The following is a 22,128-nucleotide window of genomic DNA, read 5'->3' as shown; positions in this document are numbered from 1 at the left end:
CACGATGGGGTAGTACTGCACGTAGTTGAGGCGCTCGATCGCCGAGGGGGTCACGTCCAGCAGCGCGTGCTTGTCCTGGGCCGGCATCCGGGTGCGCGAGAGGGCGAGACAAAGAGGCTGGGGTCAGCGTGGACCCCAGCCTCTCACGTCCACAGGCCAGGCGGATGGCGCCCTGGCCAGCAGAGCCCCACTTCTGTCCCCCCAGGGCCAGGCCTCCCTTACCTTCTCTGCAATTACCCGCACAGTGTCCAGTTTAATGATTTTCGAGGGCGCCTCTGTCCGGGACACGCTCTCTGTAGGGTGGAGGGGTGGCCAGCAGCTTTAGGTCCCCAGATAAACAGCCCCCCGCCCCTCCCCTGCTCAGAGCCCCCTGTGGCTCCCCGCTGCCCTTGAGAGAGAGCTAAGAGTGGTTACAACTCCCGTGGCGCCTGTTCCCTGCCTTGCTGTGAACGAGTAAGGGAGGATTTGGAGGGTGGACCGAGGCAGGAAGAGGGCAACACTGCCTGGTGACATCTGCCCGAGGGATTGGCGGGCAGGGTCCCATGCCTCGGTTTCCCCCCCAGGGTGTGTCATCCAAGGCCCCCTTATCAAGCTGCCTGAGCTCCGGGGCGGGCATGGCCTGTCACCTGCGATTGCAAACTGGTCAGGCAGCTCAGCAGTCAGCTTCTGCATTGCAACGTCTGCCACGGGCCCCAGGATCACCACGGGGCGCTTGAAGCCCGCTGAGGGCAGAGAGACAAGAGTCAGGGGCCGCCGTCTGCGGCCAAGCGGCGAGCGTTTTGGCAACCACATCACCTTCGGGTATGTACCACGGACTGGCCAAACAACAGGCGCATTTGGGGCAGGGGGAGTCCAGCCAGAATGCTCCTTAGAAGCAAAGCTGTGAGACTTCGCCTCATGCGCTTTGGGCTCAGGAGAGACCAGGCGGTGGAGAAGGACATCGTGCGTGGTACAGGGGTGGTGAACAAGAGGAAGGTTATGGACAAGATGGATCGACACAGTGACTGCAACTATGTTCCGTTCTATTGCATAAGGGGTCCCTGAGAATCAGAATCCACTCCAAAGGCACCCGACAACATTGTCCTAATAGCTGCGCAGCTAAGGACTACATCTCCCAGCATCCCTTGCAGCAAGCTGTGGCCATGTGACTCAGTCCTGGCCAATGGGACTCAAGCAGCATTGAGACTAGCATTCTGAATTGTATCCCTCTAGGAAAGGAGCAGCCCTGAGGACAGCGGCCTTTCTCCTTTCCCTTAGGCCATGCCAACGAGGCTGATAAAGATGGAAGAAGCCTGGGTCCAGATGAGCACTAGGGAGGCGTACTGCTCACAGTGGCATTGATTTGTGAAAGAAATCTCTTTTCGGCTTATACAGGAAGTTTGCTGACCCCGGGATTAACTGATAAACCATGGCACTGATGAGGAAGTAGGTGGGGGGAGGAGGCATCAAGGCAGGGCGGAAGTGAGACGTATTAAAAATCAAAACAAAACAAAAACGCTGCGATCGAGTGGATTTCAACTCACAGTGACCCCATAGGACAGAGTAGAACTGTCTCTGTGACAGTTTCCAAGGCTGTCAATCTTTACAGGAGCAGGAAACCTCAGAGTTCTCCCTCAGAGCAGCTGGTGGCTTTGAACTGCTGACCTGTGATTAGCAGCCCCAGGCATAACCATTTTTTTTTCCCCACCAGGGCTCCTCAGTTCCTATCTTAAAGATATAGAAATGTTTCTTTTAACCCATTGGTTGCTGGAGAGTCTATTCCAATTCGCAGAGACCCTGTAGGATAGGGTAGAACTGTTCCCTAAAGGTTTCTGAAACAATCAGTCTTTACAAGAACAGGCAGCCTCCTTCTTCTGCCCCCTAGCGACTGCTGGATTGAACCGTTGACCTGGAGGTTCACAGCCCAGCACTTAACCCATGTGCCACCAGGGTTCCTTTTACACCAAGCTGTACTCTATAGGGTTGCTAGGGGTCAGGATCCACTCAGTGGCAGTGAGTCTAAGAGTTGATTAGTCATAAAGAGAAAGATGAGGCTTTCTACTCTCATCAAGAGTGACAGGCTCAGAGGCCCACAGGGGCAGCTCAACCCTGTCCTATAGGTCGCTCTGAGTCAGCGTGGACTCCAGGGAAGTGAGGTTTAGAGTTGAGTATTCCCTTAAAAGGCGCTCTGGTGTGCTGATGGATAAGCTATGAACTGCTAACCAGTAGGTTGGCGGTTCAAACTCACCAGCTGCTCCTCCTCAAGAGAGACGAGGCTGTCTCCTCCCAGTAAAATGGACTTTCTCGGAAACCCTACATGGAGTGGGTGTGGGTCAGAACCGACTCTCTGGTCCGGGGCTTGGTCTGGGGTTTATAGGATGTTCCAGTGTCCCTAAGTCCATTTGCCCTCGTGATGGCCCTGTGTGTGGGCTGCGTGGAAGAGCGCCTCTCCATGATTCTCAAGACTGATCTTGGAAGGAGGTCACCAGGCCTTTCTCTGTCAGCGACTATGGATGAATTCAGACGCAAACCTTTGGGCTGGTAGCTGAGCGCTTAACTGTTTGCACTGCGTGAACTACGGATAATTCTCATTTATCTTTAAAGCAGATCTTAACTGAATCAAAAAGCCAGCCCTCAAACTCACTGCCATCCTGTCCATTCTGGCTCCTGGTGACCCTACAGGGCAGGGTCGAGCCGCCACTGAGGGTTCTGGGACGCAACTCTTCACGGGCGTCGAGCGCCTTATCTTTCTCCCCTGGGAGGGGGGTGTGCTACAGCTTCCATTCAGTATTTTGACTTGCAGCCACGCCGCGGGACAGAGTCCAATGGCCCCAGAGGGTCTCGGAGGTTGTCACCTTTCCAGACGCGGCTGACCACATCCCTTGCCCAGAGAGCGGTTGCTGAAGTTCCAAAACGGCTGACCTTTCGTGTCGCAGCCGAGCACTTCACCATGGTGCCACCAGGCTCCATCTCCAAACCAACCCAAACCAAGCCCATCGCCAGCCAATCCAGTTCAAATCCCAGGGCCCCGACAGGACGGAGGAGAACGGCCCCAGAGGGTCTCCAAGACAGATCTGTTTGATCTCTCTCCATAGTCTTCTCCACCACCGTCCCTCAAACACATCGAGGCTGCTCCCACCCTCCTCATTCCCCGTCCAGCTCTCCCACATGGGAGGTCAGTGACTGAACATACCGTGGCTTGGGTCAGGCTCGCCTCTGTCCTCTAAGCAACATCCCTGCTTGTCGACACCTTTAAGAGGTCTTGTGCTTAGATGTGCCCAATGCCATGCCGGCCAACGTCTCTGGTTCTGCCGTATGTTATGTTGCCAGAGGGTGTGATCTTTGTGGGCGCAGATAGCCTCCCGTTTCTCCCTCAGAGGAGCCTACGGGCTTGAACTTCAGACTTTCCCATTAGCAGCCCGAGCATAACCGGCTATGTGACCAGGGCTCCTCGCATCACATCTACTCCTCTACAGAGCTTGAGGACAGGGTGAGTCCAGAGTCGAGTCCTCCCCTGCCACGCAGGAGACCCAGGTTCAGTTCCCAGCCAGAGCCCCTCATGCTGTGAAGCCAATCAGGTTTCAGAGGAGCCTGCAGACTCCAGGAGACTCAGAAGGGCCTGGGGAGATTCACTTCCCCAAATCGGCCAGCCCAAACCCTGCAGACGCCAGCGGTTCGAGACCACAGTGCGTGAGATCGACCACAGGCACTTAACAACAGAAGGCCCCACTCCTTCCAGATCTTTCTCTGGCTCTTAGTGCCTGGGTACAATCAGATTCCCACCCTTTCACGGGTGGGAGGTAATGCCATGGCCCTTTGTGTTTCCCCCGGCAGTGCAGCCGGGAGAACAGCATTCTAAGGTTTCTTTGGCTCTCAACCTATTCCCTTAGGGGCGTGTGTGAGGGGGCGGGATGAAGGTTCTTTTTAAGGACTGGACACCTGGCATTTAATCCCCTGGGCCACGAGGCTGTAGTTAAAAACATAACTGGCCTCCTTCCTGAAAACTGGATGAGGTGGCCTTGTCTTTTCTTCCCAGCCAGGAGCTCAGGGAAACGGAGCTGTGTGCTGGGTTTTGCACCTATCTCGTGTGTGTGTTAAAACGCACTTGACCCAAACAGACGCCGTGAGCCGCTCCAAGGGCACAGTCGTGTGGCACTCAGCACCAAGACCCCTGTCGAGTTCCAGAACATCCTCGCCAGCTGCCAGAGGCCCCCAGCCAGCAGCAGCCGCTCCCCAGCTCTCTGGGCCCCACCCGTCACTGTTGGGTGCCACTGAGTGGGTGCTGACTCCCAGTGACCTTGTGCACAACAGAATGAGGTCCCGCTCGATCCTGCACCGTCACCACAAACGCTGTCAGGCTTGAGCTCCCTGCTGTGGCCAGGGCATCCATCCACCTCATCGAGGACCTTCCTCTGCGCTGCCCCTCGACTTTGCCGAGCACGATGTCCTTCTTGTGGGACTGGTCTCTCCCGACCAGTACGTGAGACCGAGTCTTGCCATCTCTGCTTGCTTAGACATGTTCTGGCTGCATTTCTGTTAGGTAGCTAGAGGCAGACACCGGGGGTGTCCCTCTCCATGCCAAGGCCTCCCTCCCCGCCTTCCAGGAAGTTGGAAGGCAATCAAGGCTAGAGGGCATGGACAAACACAGGCCCTTGAGCCAGGAAGCCAGTACACCTGGGTGGGTGGGTCGCAAGCTAGGCCAAGTGGGCTTAACTCAGCCAATGGGGTCAACCAGTACCATTGACCACGCCTCCCAGTGGAGGGCCCCCGAAAGCCAGAATCGGGGATTGCCCACCCACCGCCCTCTTTTCCAGCCGGGCTGCAGTTTCTCAGGTCTCCACATGCAGTTGTGAAGTGCCCTGAGGGTGCCCGTGTAAAACCTGCAAATTCCTCTATCCTTTATAAACACTCGCTTGGATCACAAACGAGGCTTCCACATGAATTTTCTCTCGCCAAGCCAAGGACCTGAGGTATTTCTCATCCAAGGAATCGAACACTCCTTCCAAGACAGATCAGGGTGTCCTTTGGGCAGTCCATGGTACTTTCGGTATTCCTCTCCAGCCCCACAATGCACTGCACCGATTCTTCTTCACTCTTCCTTATTCAATGTCCAACTTTCACAGGCGATTCGAAATACTGTATCTTGGGTCAGGTGCACCTTAGTGCCGAAAGTACCTTCCTTGTTTTTCAACACTTGAACGAGGTCTTGTGCGGCAGATGGAGCCAATGCAATGCACCCTTTGCTCTCTTGCCTGCTGCTTCCATGAGCACGGATTGTGGATCCACGCAAGACAAAATCCTTGACAACTTCAGTCTTAACTCCATTTATCGGATGCTACCGATTGGTCCAATTGTGAGGATTTTAGTTTCCTTTGCATTGAGTGTGTGTCTCCCCTTCCTATTGTGTGTACACCCCTGGCTCATCCCCTACCTGTCACGCGTATGCCTATTGGACAGCCCCTTCCTGTTACGATGTGGTTACCTGTAATCAGGGGGCCTTGCATGCCCCTAAGTGTATATAAGCCTTGGTTAGAAATACATTCTCTTCGTCTGAAATACAGAGTGTACCTGTACCCGTATGACATATTATTTATTCAGACGGAAGGTAAGGTTATACAGACCACCTGGTGACACTGGTCTGCAGAGGCTCAAACCCAGGAGTTGTGAATTACTCGTGTAGATTGGGCAAAGATAGCATCCAGAAAACTGCCTGCCGGAGCACGGAAATCTGCAGGCTTATTTGAAATCCGTGATATCAGTACATTTTGGAATAGACGTGTTTCAAATGCCCGTTGAACCAAGTGAATCTTGAGCTCAGCAAAATAAATAAGTTCCTTGGGAAAAATAAAAAGAAATATATTCTCTTTCTCTCTCTGCGCGGACCTGCCTGCTGAAATCATGGCGGTCCCGGAGATGAGCATGCTACCATGAATGTGCCTGACTCCTTGATTTTATCTTCTCTCCTATCTTCTGTGACTTTACTATGATCTTTATATATGATGGCCGTACAATTGCGCCGACGGACCCCTCGGCTGTTGGAGGCTGGTTGACAGAGTTGTAATCCATATCAAAGGCTGCGGTCCTCAACCTTCATCAGCAAGTGCAGCCACGAATCTACTTCTTGTCTCCCTGCATGTATCCATGCTGAACATCTCATATGTCTGGGATCACACCATACGGGGCGGGGGGGCTTCAAAGTGTTTGTGGAAAACTGAAATTAAAAAGGTGTGGGAAAACGAGGGCTTGGAAATGTCTACCTGGCCTTATTCATGCGCTCATAACTACGGGCCCAGAAAACCAGCTCTACTTAGAGAAAAATCTCCATTGTTCTGAGGTGTCATCAAATACTCATTCTCCAGGCCGAAAATAGTCCCTATAACAGCCCTCCATAAAGGAGCTGTCATAAAAGATGCTTCATACCTGCACCTGGCTGCTCATTATATGCCTGAATGTTTGTTATCTGTAGTTAAGGAGCAATGAGATTCTATTGCCCGCCCCACCCTAAAGAGTAGCTAACTCTCTTCTGACATCTCTTTCAGATACAAATCATAAACTGTGCCCTTGGGGGGGGGGGAGCTCAAGGACACATAAGGTTACGCCACTGGCTCATTCTATTACCTGCTTATTTTATTGCCCATTTACTTTATGGCATGTTCACCCTATTACGTGTCTGCAAGCCCCACGATTAGATACACCCAAGGGAAAATCCATTTGCTCTCTTGGTCCCGACATGGGGAGGAGGCCCTGTGCCCTGCTTTGTCCGACCGTATCATCTTCTGCCACCGCCGAGCTGCTCCTAAGGACCCGTTCGGCTGTGGGGGGCCGGTACCCCAGCAAAAAGATAATGAGATTTCCCCAGGAACGTTTTGAAGCCCTCCTCGTCTCTGCACAATCACCACGCATCCAACAGTCTGTAGGACGGGCGGTGGCCGGCGGGCGGCCGGGATGCTGGAAGCTGTGTCCCGGTGTTTTCAATCCCAACAAGGTTGCCCGTGGTGGACAGGTGTCAGCGGAGCTTCCAGAATAAGACAGACTTGGAAGGGGAGCCTGGCGATCCTCCCCTGAACAAAACTGGCCAGTGGGGACCGTGGGCATAGCAGCACATCGGCATCTGATCTTGTGGCGGAAGATGAGACTCGGGTCGGGAGGCACTCAAAATACGATGGAGCAAGAGCTGCCACCTCAAAGTAGAGCCAACCATTGTTCTTTTCTTCTTCATTCCATTTTCCCCACACGCCTTTTTAAGCCCCCTTGTATTGGGGGGCTTAAAGCCCCCTCATTTCGCTCAGCTTCATGCTTTCAGGGCTGACGGACGTCATGGCGTGTCCCACACCCCATCTTCCCCGATTTGTCAACGTCGACGCCAGAACCAGGGTGCAACCACGCACATGACACAATGTCTGGGTTGTTCTTGGGGTCGGCGGCCACCCACCCGGTCAGCTCTGAATATGGAGGCCCCGGAAGAACGGACCCATTTGAATGCTCCTGCTGGTGAAGCACACCGAAAGTCCCGCGAGCTGCCAAATGAACCCACAAATCTAGCTTAGAAGAAGCACAGCCAGGTGCTCCTTAGAGGCAAAGGGGGCAAGACTTTGTCTTGGGTATCTTGGACATGCTGTCAGGAGAGACCAGTCCCTGGAGAGGGACGTGGCGCTCGGTAAAGTGGAGGGGCTGAGACTATTGGGAGGCCCTTCGTGAAATACGAATGAAACTCTGCCACCAAGATTTCAAACACCAGTAGAGCCAGGTCGACAGGTTTCAGGGACGTTTCCAGACGGAGATACGCTAGGAAGAAAGGCCTGGTGGTCAACTTCGAGAAAAGTCAGACGACCACAATTCTACTCTTGACACACAGGGGTCCCTGTGAGTCAGCCGGTTCCACGGCCACAGGTCTGTCCCAGGGGGTGTTGGGGATTGTGATATTTGACGGCGCCACGTGGCCCAGGATGGCCTGTCTGAGCCCCCCACCCCACCCCACCCCCTTACTCCACCTTCTCGCAGCACCACGCGCTCGTAAGGCGGGTAGTTGCCCTGCTTGGTCAGCGCCGACAGGTCCTCGCGGCTCCGGTGCGTGGACTTCTTGGTTCCCCGGCGAAGACCCCGCAGTCGCCAGAACTCAGCCCGCGCGTTGGGGGCGGCTGAGGTGCCGGGCAGGGTCCCCACGGCCCGTTGGGCAGCCTCCAGGCTGGCCAGCTGTTCAGCCCTGGGGAGAAAGAGGAGAGTGGTGGGTGCTGTGGCCCATGCGGCGCTGCCCACGTGCTAGTCTCTGGGAACCTGCCAGGAGCTCGCGATGGGAGCTGGTCCTGGATGACTCTCAGCGCGCCCCCATGAGGCCCATAGCTGAACTGCACCCCGTCATCTTCCACAGGGAAGGCAATCCCTGGGCCCTGGGGACCCAGAGGGTTACATTTGAGGCCGCCAATCACAAGGTCTGCAGTTTGAACACCCCCAGCCGCTCTTTGGGAGAAAGATGAGGCTTTTTGCTCCCATAAAGATTCACAGCCTTGTAAACCTCCTGGGGTAGCCCTATGGCAGAGGCGGGAAACATCCACCACGTGAGCCATATTCCTTCCACTGCCATCGAGAGTCAATGCCGACGCCAGGTGATCCTATCGGAGTACAAAACCCCACCTTTCTTCCGAGGAGCAGACGGTGGTTTCAAACTGCAGACGTCGCTGATCACAGTCCAACGCGTAACCCCTACGCCACGGGCCACGTATAGCCCGTGAAGTCATCCATACCCACTAATCTCGCACACCTCGCCAAAGGGAAGCAGTTACAGCCATCCCGTGAGGGGTGAGTTCATTCCACGTCTCACCAGTATGATCAGCCAACGGTGTTCTAAATATCCAAATGGCCCTTGGGCTGCAAAAGCCTCCCCCAGCCCTGCCCTCCAGGGTGGCCATGAATCAGAACGGGCTCGATGGGAGTGGGTTTGGAGTTGAGAGGACCACAAACGACCAGAAGAACAAAGAGATCTGTCTCGGAAGAAGTACAACCAGAGTGCTCCTTAAAGGCAAGGCCGAGACTTGGTGTCTTGTATTTTGCACGGGTTATCAGGAGGGACCAGTCCCCAGAGAAGGCCATCATGCCTGGTAAAGTGGAGGGGCAGCGACAGAGAGGGAGGCCCTCAAGGAGATGGGCTCTCCCAGTGACTTAAACAGGGTGGTGAGGATGATGCGGGAGCGGGCAGTGTTTCCGTCTGTTGGGCATGGGGGTCGCTGTGAGCTTAGCAACCACACTAGCCTACAGATCAGTGGCTGTGCTAGTTACACAATTGCATGTCACCTTAATGAAAGAGTGAAGGGGTACAGTTTAGCCTATCCATCTGGTCACAGCCTGAAGACGTCTTGTGGGCATGGCCTAATCATGAGGATGCTGGGAACTCCCTCTCTTCCTCCCCGGAGGTGGGCACACTCTCTCTCTGTCTTGGTCTTCCTGCTGACAAATCACACGGAGCCACGCTGATGGCAGCCAGAGCCCTAGAGATGCTTCCACTGCCACTGGATCCACAAGATTTCCACCCACCAGCCTGTGATCCTGCTGCATTCGACATCACTGAGTGAGTCTGAGAGGACTCTATGGACTAGTATCGGACCTATGGGTTAACATCGGAATTATGGATTTGATCTGGATTGGACTGGGATGTTTTATCGATGCATCCCTTCTTGATATAAAGCTCTCTCTTACACATGAGTGTCGATGAATTTGTTTCTCTCGTCAACCTGGTCTAACGCATGAGTTCAAACCCACGCAGGGATGTCTTGGAAGGCAGGCCTGTGGACCGGCTTCTAAAAGGTCACTGCCTAAACCGTACAGAAGAACCCTCTACCTGAGGGGGAAGAGGGACGCCAAGGGTCAGAAAGCTCTCAACAGCGTCCGATTGAACACGTCATGTAGCGCACCTGAGGGTTATGTACACACATCCTGGGCCCTGCCCCTGCATGCCTCCCCCCGCGGCTCCCTGACACTCCCACTCCCATTCCCGTGGGGGATACTGAGGCTGTTGGGGGTTGGGTAGGGCCGGCAGTGCCCACCTGCTCTGGTTGGGAATGATCCCCCGCTCCTGCTCGCGATGGTCCCGACCCATGCGGGCCACCAGCCAGTACTTCCCGCCCGTGTGGCTCTGTGCGGGGCCTGAGAACAGCGTGTCCACCACGTGGAAGACGTCGCCACGCGTGAAGCCCAGGCCGGATGGGGGGCTGGGCTCCATCTCGAAGTGGGTGCGGATGTAGAAGGAGTCGCCCACGCGGGACTGCACCATCTTCTGGAAAACTGCAGGGGGCAGAGGGAGGCCCATGAGCTGCACCCAGGCCCAAGTCCTCCCGGGGACCCTCCTGGGGGGACACTCAGGGGCCGGAGAACAGAGGGAAGAGGGAGGAGAGAGGAGGCCAGGAGGGGCAGAGGGCCCCGAGGTTCGGTGGGCCGCACATGCCGGTGCGCGCCCATGCACAACCCGTGCACATCCGCGTGCACAACCCGTGCACACCCGCACTCACTGTCTTGCTTCCGCTGCGTCACCAGCTCCACCTCCTCCCCGGGCGGCAGTCCCAGCAGGAACTGCACCGCCTCCTCACGGGTCAGGTTCCGGAAGGGTGTGTCGTTCGCCTGTGGGAAGGAGGTGTGGGGTGGGAGATCCTTTGGGGGACACGTGCACCCCAGCTGTTTTCCCAGGCCCCAGGGTGGGGGGTGGGGACTACGCTGCAACTCTGGCATCACCTTGGTGCAACGGGACGCTGACACGGGCAGCTCAAACATCAAGGTCGTGACCCCGACCATCAGGTCATACTGGTGACTTAGATAAGAAGGTCAAGGTCAGGCACGGTCGTGACACTAGCATCAAGGTCATGTCACGCACGGGAAATGTGGTTGTGACAATGATAAAAAGATTGACCCAGGCAGCAAGGTCATGCCCAGACAAGGTCACGTCATGGAGAAAGAGATCGTGGTATTGATAGAAAAGACTGACATGGATGACCAGGCCATGACCCGATCGAGGAGCTCAGGACTCAGCAAGGTCGTGGCCCAGGCCATGAGGAAGCATCACAGTGCTGAAGTGCCCCTGGGGTTGGGGTGACAGGGATAGAGAGCCAGTAAGATACGTCTACATCATCTGTACAAGGTACATTGCCATTGTCAACATCATCATCTGCAACGCATCATCCCCACTCTGTCATCTAGAAAACATGTATATCCCCATCTCCAGCGTCTGCAACTGCATCATCCCCATCCCCATCCACACCATCACCTACATCAGTAGTTCTCAACCTTCCTCCTGCCGCGACCCTTTCATACAGTTCCTCATGTGGTGGTGACCCCCCGACCACAAAATCATTTTCATTGCTACTTTATCACTGTCATTTTGCTACTGTTAGGAATCAGGCAACTCCTGTGAAAGGGTCGTTCAACCCCCAAAGGGGTCGCGACCCACAGGTTGAGAACCGCTGATCTACATCATCTACATCATTACCTATAGCATCTACATCACCATCTATATCACCTACATCAGTGGTTCTCAACCTTCCTCATGCCGCGACCCTTTCATACAGTTCCTCATGTGGTGGTGACTCCCCCCCCAACCATAAAATTAATTTCGTTGCTACTTTATCGCTGTCATTTTGCTACTGTTATAAATCGACTGACCCTTGTGAAAGGGTTATTTGACCCCCCAAGGGGGTCGCGCCCCACAGATTGAGAACCGCTGATCTACATCATCATCTATATCATCATTTACATCATCTACAACATCATCCACGTCATCATCTACATCATCTATTATCATCTAAATCATTATCAATACCGTCTACATCTTATCTATAGCACCATCCACATCATTATATCATCTACATCATCATCATCTACATCACCATGATCTACATCATCTCTGTCTACATCCCCTCCCATGCCTCACCTGCAGGATCTGGTCCCCCTTCTGGATGCCCTGCCCATCTGCCGCACTGCCCTCCTGCACGCCTGACACAAAGATGCCCACATCGTTGCCCCCAGCCAGTCGCAACCCGATGTTGGTCCCCTTGGCGAAACGCACCACCCTCACATCAGGGCTGTACCTGGGACAGGAGAGGGTGAGTTAGAAAGACATGCCGTGGGCAACCCACCAGGTGTCCCGAGAGCCCACCCTCCTTGGCCTCTGCTTCCCAATCAGCCCCACATGGTGGCTCTACTGTGCACACTGATGCAGAAAGACAGGGAGACACCAGATTGTAAGCAGAGAATCCTGGGATGGGGGGGCCTCGGGCTTGGGGCAGGGACATACCCATGGTCCTCCATGCTCTGGCTGCTGGGCACCCGGAAGATGTCATAGCTCTTCTCCTGGGGGGAGTCTGGAAGGGAGGAGCCATTTGTCCCTGAGCACACTGCCTCAGTTGAGCCCCCACACTTTAGAGGGTACGTGGAGATTAATTTGGGGGCCTGCCAATTCCATTATCTCCCAATTCCATTTTTCCATGAACTCTGGGAAACCTCCTTATGTATGAGTTCATGTGTATACAAGGAAAGTCTTATTGGTTCAGTGTATCCATGTACGCGGTGTTAACTGTTGATTCTGACTCCTTGCTCCACGTGTGCAGAACAGCACAGGCTTTCAAAACAGACCCCCAGTCTCCTTTCTTCCAACCTGCCTCTGGGAGGGTCCAAACAGCCACGTTTCAGCTAGAAACGTGGAGCTGTCACACCCTTCGCCACCACCCAGAGGCCACCTGTGTGTTTATAGCTTCTTCGTTCGGCATGCATGTGGTATATGAGGGCGCTTCAAATGAAAAGCTAATGGAGAATTTTTCCATGTACGTTTGAAGCCCCCACATATATAAGAGCGTGTGTGTGTGTGTGTGTGTGTGTGTGTGTAATTGTGGGGGCCATTGAGACAGTTCTGACCCATAATGACCCGGAGTACAACAGACTGAAACCCTGCCTGGCGCTGTGCCTGTCTCAGTGCTGGTGTGTTTGAGCCCGTTATTGCAGCCACTGTCAGTCTGTCTTGTGGAAGGTCTTTACACACACACACACACACACACACACACACACGTGTGTATACATATATACGTGTGTGTGTACAAAAGGAGCCCAGTGGTGTAATGGTTGGTTACTCTTGGCACCGTGACCCACAGGCTGTGCAGTTCAAAACCACCAGCTGCTTGAGGGAGAAAGACGGGGCTATTTTTAGACCGGAGCAGGTACACTGGTACAGATAAGAGCTCTCGACACACAGAATGCAGGACGGATAAACCCTTCAGGACCAATAATGAGAGTAGCGATACCATGACGGTAGGGGGGAGGTGGGGGGAGAAGAGGGAGAAAGGGGAAACTGATTCCAATGATTGACGTATAACCCCACCTCCACCTCACAGGGGGACGAACAACAGAAACGTGGGGGAAGGGAGACAGCGAACCGTGTAAGACATGAGAATAATCATTTATGATTTGTCGAGGGTCCAGGAGGGGGGGGGGGGGAGGAGGGGAAAAAAGAGGAGCCGATACCAAAGGCTCACGCAGAAAGAAAATGTTTTGAAAATGACGGTGGCAACATATGTACAAATGTGTTTGATACAATTGATGTATGTCTGGATTGTGATAAGAGCTGTAAGAACCCCCAATAAAATGATTTAAAAAAAAACAAAACGCAGACCAGGCTATCTACTCCTGTCAACAATTAGTCTCAGAAACCCACAGGGGCAGTTCTACACTGTCCTAGAGGGTTGCTCTGTCAGAATTGTATGTATGTCTATATACTCAGTTATATATATGAATATATATGCATATGTAACAACTAGCCAGTGAGTTGAGTATATAGAAATATGAATATGCATATATATCCATGCATATATAAATAGCAAACCAAGTGCCATCAGCTGTCTTCAGTGGGTAGATCTTGGCTTCAGGTGAGTGGAGGTGTGCTCCTCAGGGGTTTCAGGGCTGACTCGTGGGAAGCAGGCGGGCAGGCCTTTCATCCGCAGTGCACCCTTTCCATCCGCAGTGAAGTGCTTCACCACAAACTCTCGATGGTTCTGTTTCTCAGGAAAACCCTACCTGGGGCTCGGTCCCAACCCTTGCTCAGCCTCAGAGAGCAGGCTCAGAAAAATCAGAGTGCAGCCCCAAGCTGCCCCTCACCTGGTTCTGAGACGGCCCTGGAATCCACGGAGCGCTGGTGCAGGGGCCGGGTTCTCTCCCTGGAGGGAAACCAAGCAGGGGGTGGGGGAAGGAACCGTGCAGTAAGTGCAGGGTGCAGCCCAGAGGTTTTGGAAATGTCTGTTCCGCAGACGAGGCTAGCTGCCACACGCCCTGCCTCGCAGCTGATCCTCATAGCTTGGTCTCTTACATAAGCTTCACTGTAAGAACCCTGGTCCTGCAGTGGGTAACGCGTTGCATTGCAATCCACAAGGCCAGCAGTTCGAAACCACTATGTGCTCCTCTGAAGAAAGATGGGGCTTTCTACTCCCATGAAGAGTTAGAGCCTTTAACCCACAGGGGCAGTTCTACATTGTCTTATAGGCTCACTAAGAGTTGACATGGACTCGGTGGTGGTGAGTTTAAAGCCTTACCATGCTGAACAACCGTCGGCCCTGCCATCTCTCCATACCCCGTCAAATTCCCCAAAGGGCAAGGGCAGACAGGCGTGCTGTCAACATCGCCCCTTCTGGTTTCTGAGCAGTGGTGCCACCCTGTCATTTCTGGCTCAGAGCCGCCCCCGCGTACAGAGTACAACTGTCCCCAGCGGGTCTCCTAGGCCATGGCCTTTCTGAAATCAGGTTACCAGGCCTTTCTTGCAAGGCACCTACAAGTGGAATCGAACCAGCAACCTTCGGCGTCTAGCCGTTTGCCCCATCCGGTGGAGTTGGACGCTATGGAGTGGGTTCATATTCATAGTGATCGGTGCGGCAGAGAACAACTGCCCCCAGGAGGGTTTCCGGGTTACAAATTTGGCTCGGGTTTTGTTTCTTAAGGTTGTACATGTGAATAGAAGCAGATTGCCGGGCCTTTTTCCCCTCAGAGCCGCTGGGTGGGTTTGAACCCTCGACCTTCTGCTGAGCAGCCAGGTCCTTTAAATAGATTCAAATCTAGGCCTCCCAGCAGCCAAGACGCCAGAGCCTTGTGATGGGGAGCAAGAATTCTTGTGTGGCGGGCGGAGGGAGGGCCTCTCCCAGACAGGCGGCCAGGACTGCACCCTGGGGCGCCCCTTTGGGCCCCTGATCCCACCCGCCCTACCACTCAGGGCGCAGGGGATACGTACTCCGGGGAGGAGGGCGCACTGGAATCGGGGCTCCTCTGCCTGTGCCGGGGCGGCGGAGGGACATGGGAGGGTGGCGCCTGAGACAGTTCCGAGGCCAGGTCTGAGATGTCTGTTTGGGGGGCAGAGGGCGTGGCTTTAGACTAGACCCATTTTACAGAGGGGGAACATTGAGGACCCTCTAAGCAAACAGCCCCGACTTGCTCGGAGGCCTTGGGTGCGTTCCTATCCCTCTTTAAGTCTCGGGGGGGACGAGCAGACCAAGGTCTCCAAGAGCCCTTCATCCATGAACCCCACCCCACCCAGCTGCCTCCTGGGCCCTCACCCTCCAGGAGAGAGCTCTCGCTGTCGCTGACTGCCGGGGGGATGTTCACCAGGAACTGCCCGCGGTCCCTCAGCACCAGCAGGGTGAGCGTGCCCTCCGACTTCTCGATCAGCCGCCGCGTGTCACCCAGCGACAGGTTCTCGCTGGACACCCCATTGATCTGCAGGGGGCCGGGACGGGAAAGAAGTGGCGAGTTAATGAGCCATCGAGAGACTTGGCTGCTGGTTATTAGGTACCAGGGTGTCGGTTCCAGCTCAGGGCGGCCCCCGTGCACAACGCAACACACCAGGACCTGGTCCTGCGCCCACCTCACAATGATTATATCTGAGGCCACTGTGTCCGTCTATCCTGTCCAGGGCCCGCCTCTGTTTCGCTGCCCCTCTACTTTACCAAGCATGAGCCCCTTCTCCAGGGACGGGTCGGTTCGGATAACAGATCCGAAATACAAGAGACGAGTCTCGCCATCCTGGCCTCTAAGAAGCACTCTGGCCGTACTTCTTCCAAGACAGACGTGTTCGTTATTTTGGTGGGGTCCGGGGTACTTTCTACATCCTTCTCTGGCACCGTCATTCAAAGCCATGGATGCTTCTTCGGTCCTCCTTCTTCAGTGCCCGCCTTTCACATGCACAGGAGGTGAGTGAAACTATCAGGGCTGGGGTAATGTGCGCCTTAGCCCCCAAAGGAACTTGCTTGCCTTTCAACAGCAGATCGACCCAATACAACGCGTCTTTTGATCTTGACGGCTGCTTCCCTGAGCATCGCTTGTGGATCCGAGGATGAGGAAACCCTGGGCAACGTTAACCTTTCCTCCGTTTATTGCCGTGTCAGCTCTTGGCCCAGGGTCAGGATTTGGGTCTTCCTTACATTGAGGGGTCATCCACCCTGAAGGCCACAATCCTTGACCTTCACCAGCCAAGGATTGACCTTCACCAGAGTCCTCACTGTCAGCAAGCAAGGTTGTGTCATCTGCAATTTGCAGCTCGTTAGCAAGCCTTCCTCCGGAAAGCTTACAGGGCTGTGGGGATACTAGAATCAGATAATTCGGTGAGTCTGGGGGAACTAGAAACACCACCCCCAAAGACCTCAAAACCCACTGCCATCGAGTCATTTCTGACCCCGGCGGCCCTGCGGGTAGAGCAGAGTGAACCCCGTGGGTTTCCGAGGCTGGCAATCGTTACAGGAGCAGACAGCCTCATCTTTCTCCCAAGGAGCAGCTGGTGGATTTGAACCAGCACCTTTGGAGTTAACAGCCGAATGCCAAGACTACAGCGCCATCAGGGTTCGGTACACAATCCCCAGGGACAGCAGATGCTCCCCTGGGAAACTGTTAAGGAGCCCTGGGAGTGCAATCGTTAAGCACCAACTGGCTACTAACTGAAAGGTTGATTGATGGTTCAAACGCCACCACCCCACCACCCCATCCACCCCATGCCACAGATGACAAGACCTTGCGTCCTGCCGCCATAAAGACGGTGGGTCAGGCAACCCTCTGGGGCAGTTCTGCTCTGTCCCAGTGGGGCACCACGAGACAGAATCGGCTCCCCAGCACCGGGTGGCAACAAGGAGACGCCTACAGTGTGTGGAACTGGCTGCCGTCCCCTGGAGGTCTGGAGAAACAGACAGTTTTCCAAGAAGTATGGAAAGCAAGAGCAGACAACGAGAAATGGTTTGACTTCTTACACGGCGCTGGACCCGGGGTGCAGATCTGAGGGCGAGATCAGGAAGAAGGCTCATGAGAGACGGCGGTGTTGTGGTTAGGTGCCGTCAGGCCGATGTATAGACCAGGCAACACTGCCTGGTCCTGCACTGTCTGAGCCCGTCTGGCTCTTGCGTCTGAGGCCATTGTGGCGGCCACTGTGTCCTTCCATCTCCTGGAGGGCCTTCCTCTTGTTCGCCGCTCCTCCACTTGACCAAGCACGAGGTCCTTCTCCAGGGACTGGTCTCCCGACAACACGTGCACAGTGCGTGAGTTAACCAGGTGTGGCCACCCTTGCCTGTAAGGAGCACTCTGGCGGTGCCTGTTCCGAAGACGGATCGGATCGGGTGGCTCTTTGGACAGTCCGTGGTGCGTTCTTCCCCAGCACCGCCACTCAAACACATGGACTCCTCTTCGGTCTTCCTTATTCAATGTCCACTTATCAAGGAAGGAGCCCTGGGGTGCTGTTGTTTCGGCGTTAGGCTGCTAACGTGGAAGGTGGACAGTTCGAACCCACCAGCCCCTCCGTGGGAGAAGGATGAGACCATCTACTCCTGTCGAGACTGATGGCCTTGGAGACCCTCGGGTGGAGCTGTCCAGCTCTGTCCTACAGGGTCAGTATGAGTTGGAATCGACTTGACAGTAGCGGGTTTGGTTTTGTATTTAGAGAAGAGCGCCGCCCTGGTGGCCCCTGCTGGAGGGCAGCATCAGAACCACCTAAGGTGGGTCCAGGAATCGGCATTGAACTTGGGGACACTAGAAACCAACAACTCCAAGGGGAGACTAGAAACCAACATCTCCAGGCTATGGGAAATGGGTGATACATAAGTTAAGGGTTCAAGGCCCTTTCTGCTGGCGTGTTGTGTGACTTGGTGGCACTGCCCATTCAGGCCTCAGGTCTCGCCACCTACTGTCTGGACCCTCACCTGTAGGATAAGGTCTCCCTCCTGCAGCCCGTTGCTCCGGGCAGCCAGGCCCGAATCTGTGATGTGCTTGATGAAGATCTGACTGCCCAGCTTGACCCCGAACTCTACGGAGGGAAGAGGGAATCTGAGGCAGGACTCCCCAAGTTCAGCCTTCTTACCTGTCCTCAACCTGCCTGCCAGGACAACCCCTTCACCACAGACCCTGAATTTAATTTCATCTGCTAGCAGCCCCGGTGGCACAACAGTTAAGCGCTCAGCTGCCAACCAAAAGGTCATTGGTCTGAACCCACCCGTGGCCTGTGAGGAAAACCCCCCTGTGACCTGCTTCCACAAAGTCCCCAGCCTAGACACCCTGGTCCTAGGAGCCAGGGTTACTCTGACACCCACCACCAACAACAACCCTAACCTCCACCCACCCCAACACCAACCACCTCTACCACCAGCCCCCCGCCCCCCAACATCCACCATCCCACCACCAACCAGCTACAATCACCACCCCCCACCACCCGCACCAACAACTACCTCCAACCACCACCACCACCCCAAACAGCAACTGCCACCGACCTACCATAACCAACAGAACAGCAGATACCAGTAACCATCATCAGTCACCACTACCAGTCACCAACCCACGACCCCAACCCATCATCAGCCAATCAAAAACCACCTACCATGAACAAACACCCACCAGACACCACTCCCACCAGACACCCATCATGTACCACCCATCACCAACCACCTGCACTTTACCGCTAACACCCACCGCTCATCAACAGCCAGCAATCACCTACCACTTACCACCCATCCCTAACAACCAGCAAACCACCATCTAACATGAACAACCACTCACCACCATCTACCATCACCGTCACCAACCAACCCCCACTCACCACCACTCACCACTAACACCCAACCCACACACACCACCATCACCATCTACCAACAGCCACCCACCATTCTCCACTTACCACCCATCCAACAACGACCACCTACCCAAAACAAACACTGACCCACCACCAGCCACCTCCACCCATCACCAGTCACCACCACCAACCAGACACCACCACCACGCAGCCATCAACAACCAACCATTCGCAACCAACCACTAACCACCACTAACTAGACAACCAACCACCAACAGTACCCAACAATTCTAACTAAACCACCAAACCAACCTACCACCAATCAACCACCCACCACTCACCCTCCCCTACCCACTAGCTGATCAGCATCTGTCAACACCCCCAGGAACCACCACACCCTTTGGTCCTAGCGAGGGCACCCAGGCAGGGTCTGGGTGTGGTCCCACAGCCGGGCCTCGCTGCCTCACCCTCGCTCTCTGTCCTCCGCACCAGTGTGGACTTCAGGGGTCTCATGAGCACGTCCTGCCGTGGGAGCCGCTTGAAGCCGGACACCAGGTCCAGCCCGTTGACCTCTGAGCCACCACTTGGGCTCCTGCGCCCATAGCTGCTCGCCCGGCTGCGGCGGCCAGCCCTCGGCCGGCGGGAGCGCTTGCCCCAGGAGTGGCTAGAGCCGCTGGACGATCCCCCCTCATAGCCCCTGCCGTGGTCCGTGTCCTCAAGCTGCCGGGTCCCGCCCTCCTTGTCCCAGTACTGGTGGCCTGGGCTGGAGGGGCTGGCTTTGGTGACTGGCACCTGGATGGTCCGGGGTCGCTTCACCGTCTGCAAAAGGAGGCGGGGAGGGGGCGGTTCAAAGCAAAGACCAAGGAGACCCTGCCCCATCATCTGGTGGTGGTTTGGGGGGAGGTCCGTGGCCCTTCTCTGGGCCTCAATGTTGGGGCTATAAAATGGGGACACGATTCTACTGGCTCCTTGAAGCATGGGCAGGGGACCAGGGGCAGGGCCCAACCTGCACCACACACGGCCCGTGTCCCCGGGCCTTTGCACGGCCCCCCCTCGGCCCGCGAGCAGCTCACTCACGATGTTGGCCAGCGTGGTGCCGGTCTTGAGAATCCGGATGGCGAAAGTGGAGGTGACACTCTCCATGGAGACCCCGTTCACCATGACGATTTGGTCCCCTGTCCTGCCGGAGGAAAGGAAGCAGGGAGGAGGGCTGGGTCTGAGGGAGGAGCCTCTCTGAGAGGGCCCCTCCCCTGCCCACTTCCCTTGGCATCCCTAGGTTGGTGGGGGCGGGGGGCGGGGGGAGGGCGTGCTAAAGTCACTGACCCCAGGCTCCTGAAGACACCCATCCCTCTGGGCCTCAGTTTCCTCATCTATAAAAGGGGCCCGTCCTAAAGCCCGGCCGCCACCCTCTAAGGAACGTGGTGGCGGAGTGGTTACAGAGCAGTGGCTGCTAACCTCAAGGTTGACAGTTTGAAACCACCAGATGATTGGGGAGGGGGAGGCTTTCTACTCCCGTAAAGAGTCACAGTCTCGCAGCTCCGCCTGTCCTACAGGGTCGCTGTGAGTCTGTACTGACTCAGGGGCAGTGAGTTTGCTTGGTTAGCCCCAGGAACCCCTTACTCTCAAGGGATCAGAACTAGGGGTCTCCACCCTTCCTGCCCCCTACCTCCCCCCCAAAAAAGAGGTTTTCAGGACTTCCTGTCCCAGGTGGGTGCTAGGGCCAGTGTGACTCTGAAGGTTGTTCGGAAGGACCAGGAAGTGCTGCAGGGAGAGAGCAGGGGCCAAGGCACTGCTTTGTCCTGCTACTGGCTCTAGGCTCTGTATGGACAGAGCGCCAAGTGCCGGGCACCATCCGCCTGCCAAGCGCTGGGCCACGCAGGTTCTACCTCCTGGCCTACAGCCCCCAGCCAGAACCTCGACGCCTTTGGCACTCACTGCAGTCTGCCCTGGGCCGGCCCCCCGGGCACCACGTCTGACACCACCACCACAGAGCTGCCGGACTGGTCTCGGCGTCCGGAGATGGCAATGCCAAAGCCCCTGCGGGGGTCCTGCGGTGGGACAAGCCACGGGAGAACATTCGCTCCGCCCTCAGAGGGAGCCCACCCCACCCCCACCCCCACCCTGGGGACCCGCAGGCAGCAAAGGACGACCTCACCTTGTTGAGTGTGGCCGTGTGCTGCTCCCAGATGGTCATGTTCTCCATGTCGGCCACCTGCCCAGAAGGGGACAGGGGAAGGTGGGTGAGGCCACGGCGGCGGCAGACTCCTAAGCATTAGAGGGCCCCAGCCCCTGGAGGGAACCAGGCTACAAGACTCCCACGGCCCCAGGAGTTGCTGCCTGTCTCTGGACCACCGGTTGCTGGTCTGCAAAATGGGTCTAAGTCGGTGGTTAGCCACAGGGTGGGTCTGGCCCACAGGGGGACACTCGGCAGCATCAGCAGGGCCGAGGGGAGAGAAATATTGAATAAATTATCTGGGCGGCCCTCCAGCCCTTGTGTTTTGGTTGGACCCCGAATAAGGGGGACCGAAGAGGAATGGATACATTTGAATAGTGCTGCTGGCAAAGGCTATTTAAAAGATGGTGGACTGCCAAAGCACCAAACAGATCTGTCTTGGAAAAAGTGCAGCCAGATGCTCCTTAGGGGCAAGGATGGCAAGGCTTCACCTCAGGTCCTTCGGACATGTCGTCAGGAGGGACCAGTGCCTAGAAAGGACATCATGTTTGGTCAAGTAGAGGGGCAGGGAGAAAGAGGAAGGGTCTCTATGAGACGGACGGACCCCGGGGCCACAATGGGCTCAGGCACAGGAGCAATTGTGAGGATGGTGCCTGTGTGAGTCCGGGTAGACTAGAGAAACAAATCCATGGACGCACATACGTGTATAAGAAAGAGATTTATATCCAAGAGCAATTGAACATGGAGAAAACATCCCAGCCCAGTCCAGATCAAGTCCATAAGTCTGATACTAGCCCATCTGTCCGATACCAGTCTATAAAGTCCTCTTCAGACTCACGAAACAGGGGCAATGACACAGAATATAAAGACTCCAGGCCAGTGGGTAGAAAGTCTTTGGATCCAGTGGCATTGCAAACATCTCAGC

General features: G+C 55.4%; 1 protein-coding gene across 1 annotated transcript in view; it reads right to left on the bottom strand.

Annotated features, from left to right (window-relative positions):
• The window catches only part of TJP3 (tight junction protein 3), a 51,189-nt gene that overhangs the window by 3,889 nt on the left and 25,172 nt on the right, over positions 1 to 22,128 (bottom strand). Inside the window, exons 3-18 of the mRNA XM_045300051.1 lie at positions 21,186 to 21,242; positions 20,966 to 21,078; positions 20,108 to 20,210; positions 19,498 to 19,849; positions 18,168 to 18,271; positions 15,546 to 15,705; positions 15,224 to 15,332; positions 14,104 to 14,162; positions 12,254 to 12,320; positions 11,891 to 12,047; positions 10,479 to 10,587; positions 10,017 to 10,254; positions 7,971 to 8,182; positions 627 to 722; positions 223 to 293; positions 4 to 75 (exon numbers count right to left, since the gene is read on the bottom strand). Coding sequence (XP_045155986.1) covers positions 4 to 75; positions 223 to 293; positions 627 to 722; positions 7,971 to 8,182; positions 10,017 to 10,254; positions 10,479 to 10,587; positions 11,891 to 12,047; positions 12,254 to 12,320; positions 14,104 to 14,162; positions 15,224 to 15,332; positions 15,546 to 15,705; positions 18,168 to 18,271; positions 19,498 to 19,849; positions 20,108 to 20,210; positions 20,966 to 21,078; positions 21,186 to 21,233 — 2,070 coding nt within the window. The 5' untranslated portion in view covers positions 21,234 to 21,242. The remainder of the gene's footprint in view (positions 1 to 3; positions 76 to 222; positions 294 to 626; positions 723 to 7,970; positions 8,183 to 10,016; positions 10,255 to 10,478; positions 10,588 to 11,890; positions 12,048 to 12,253; positions 12,321 to 14,103; positions 14,163 to 15,223; positions 15,333 to 15,545; positions 15,706 to 18,167; positions 18,272 to 19,497; positions 19,850 to 20,107; positions 20,211 to 20,965; positions 21,079 to 21,185; positions 21,243 to 22,128) is intronic.

This window comes from Echinops telfairi, unplaced genomic scaffold (assembly GCF_000313985.2).
Source record: "Echinops telfairi isolate 266 unplaced genomic scaffold, ASM31398v2 ScPeMD7_7459;HRSCAF=8497, whole genome shotgun sequence".
Taxonomy (NCBI): Eukaryota; Metazoa; Chordata; class Mammalia; order Afrosoricida; family Tenrecidae; genus Echinops; species Echinops telfairi.
Note: the sequence above shows the minus strand (reverse complement) of the source record. Positions and strands in the feature narration are given on the sequence as shown.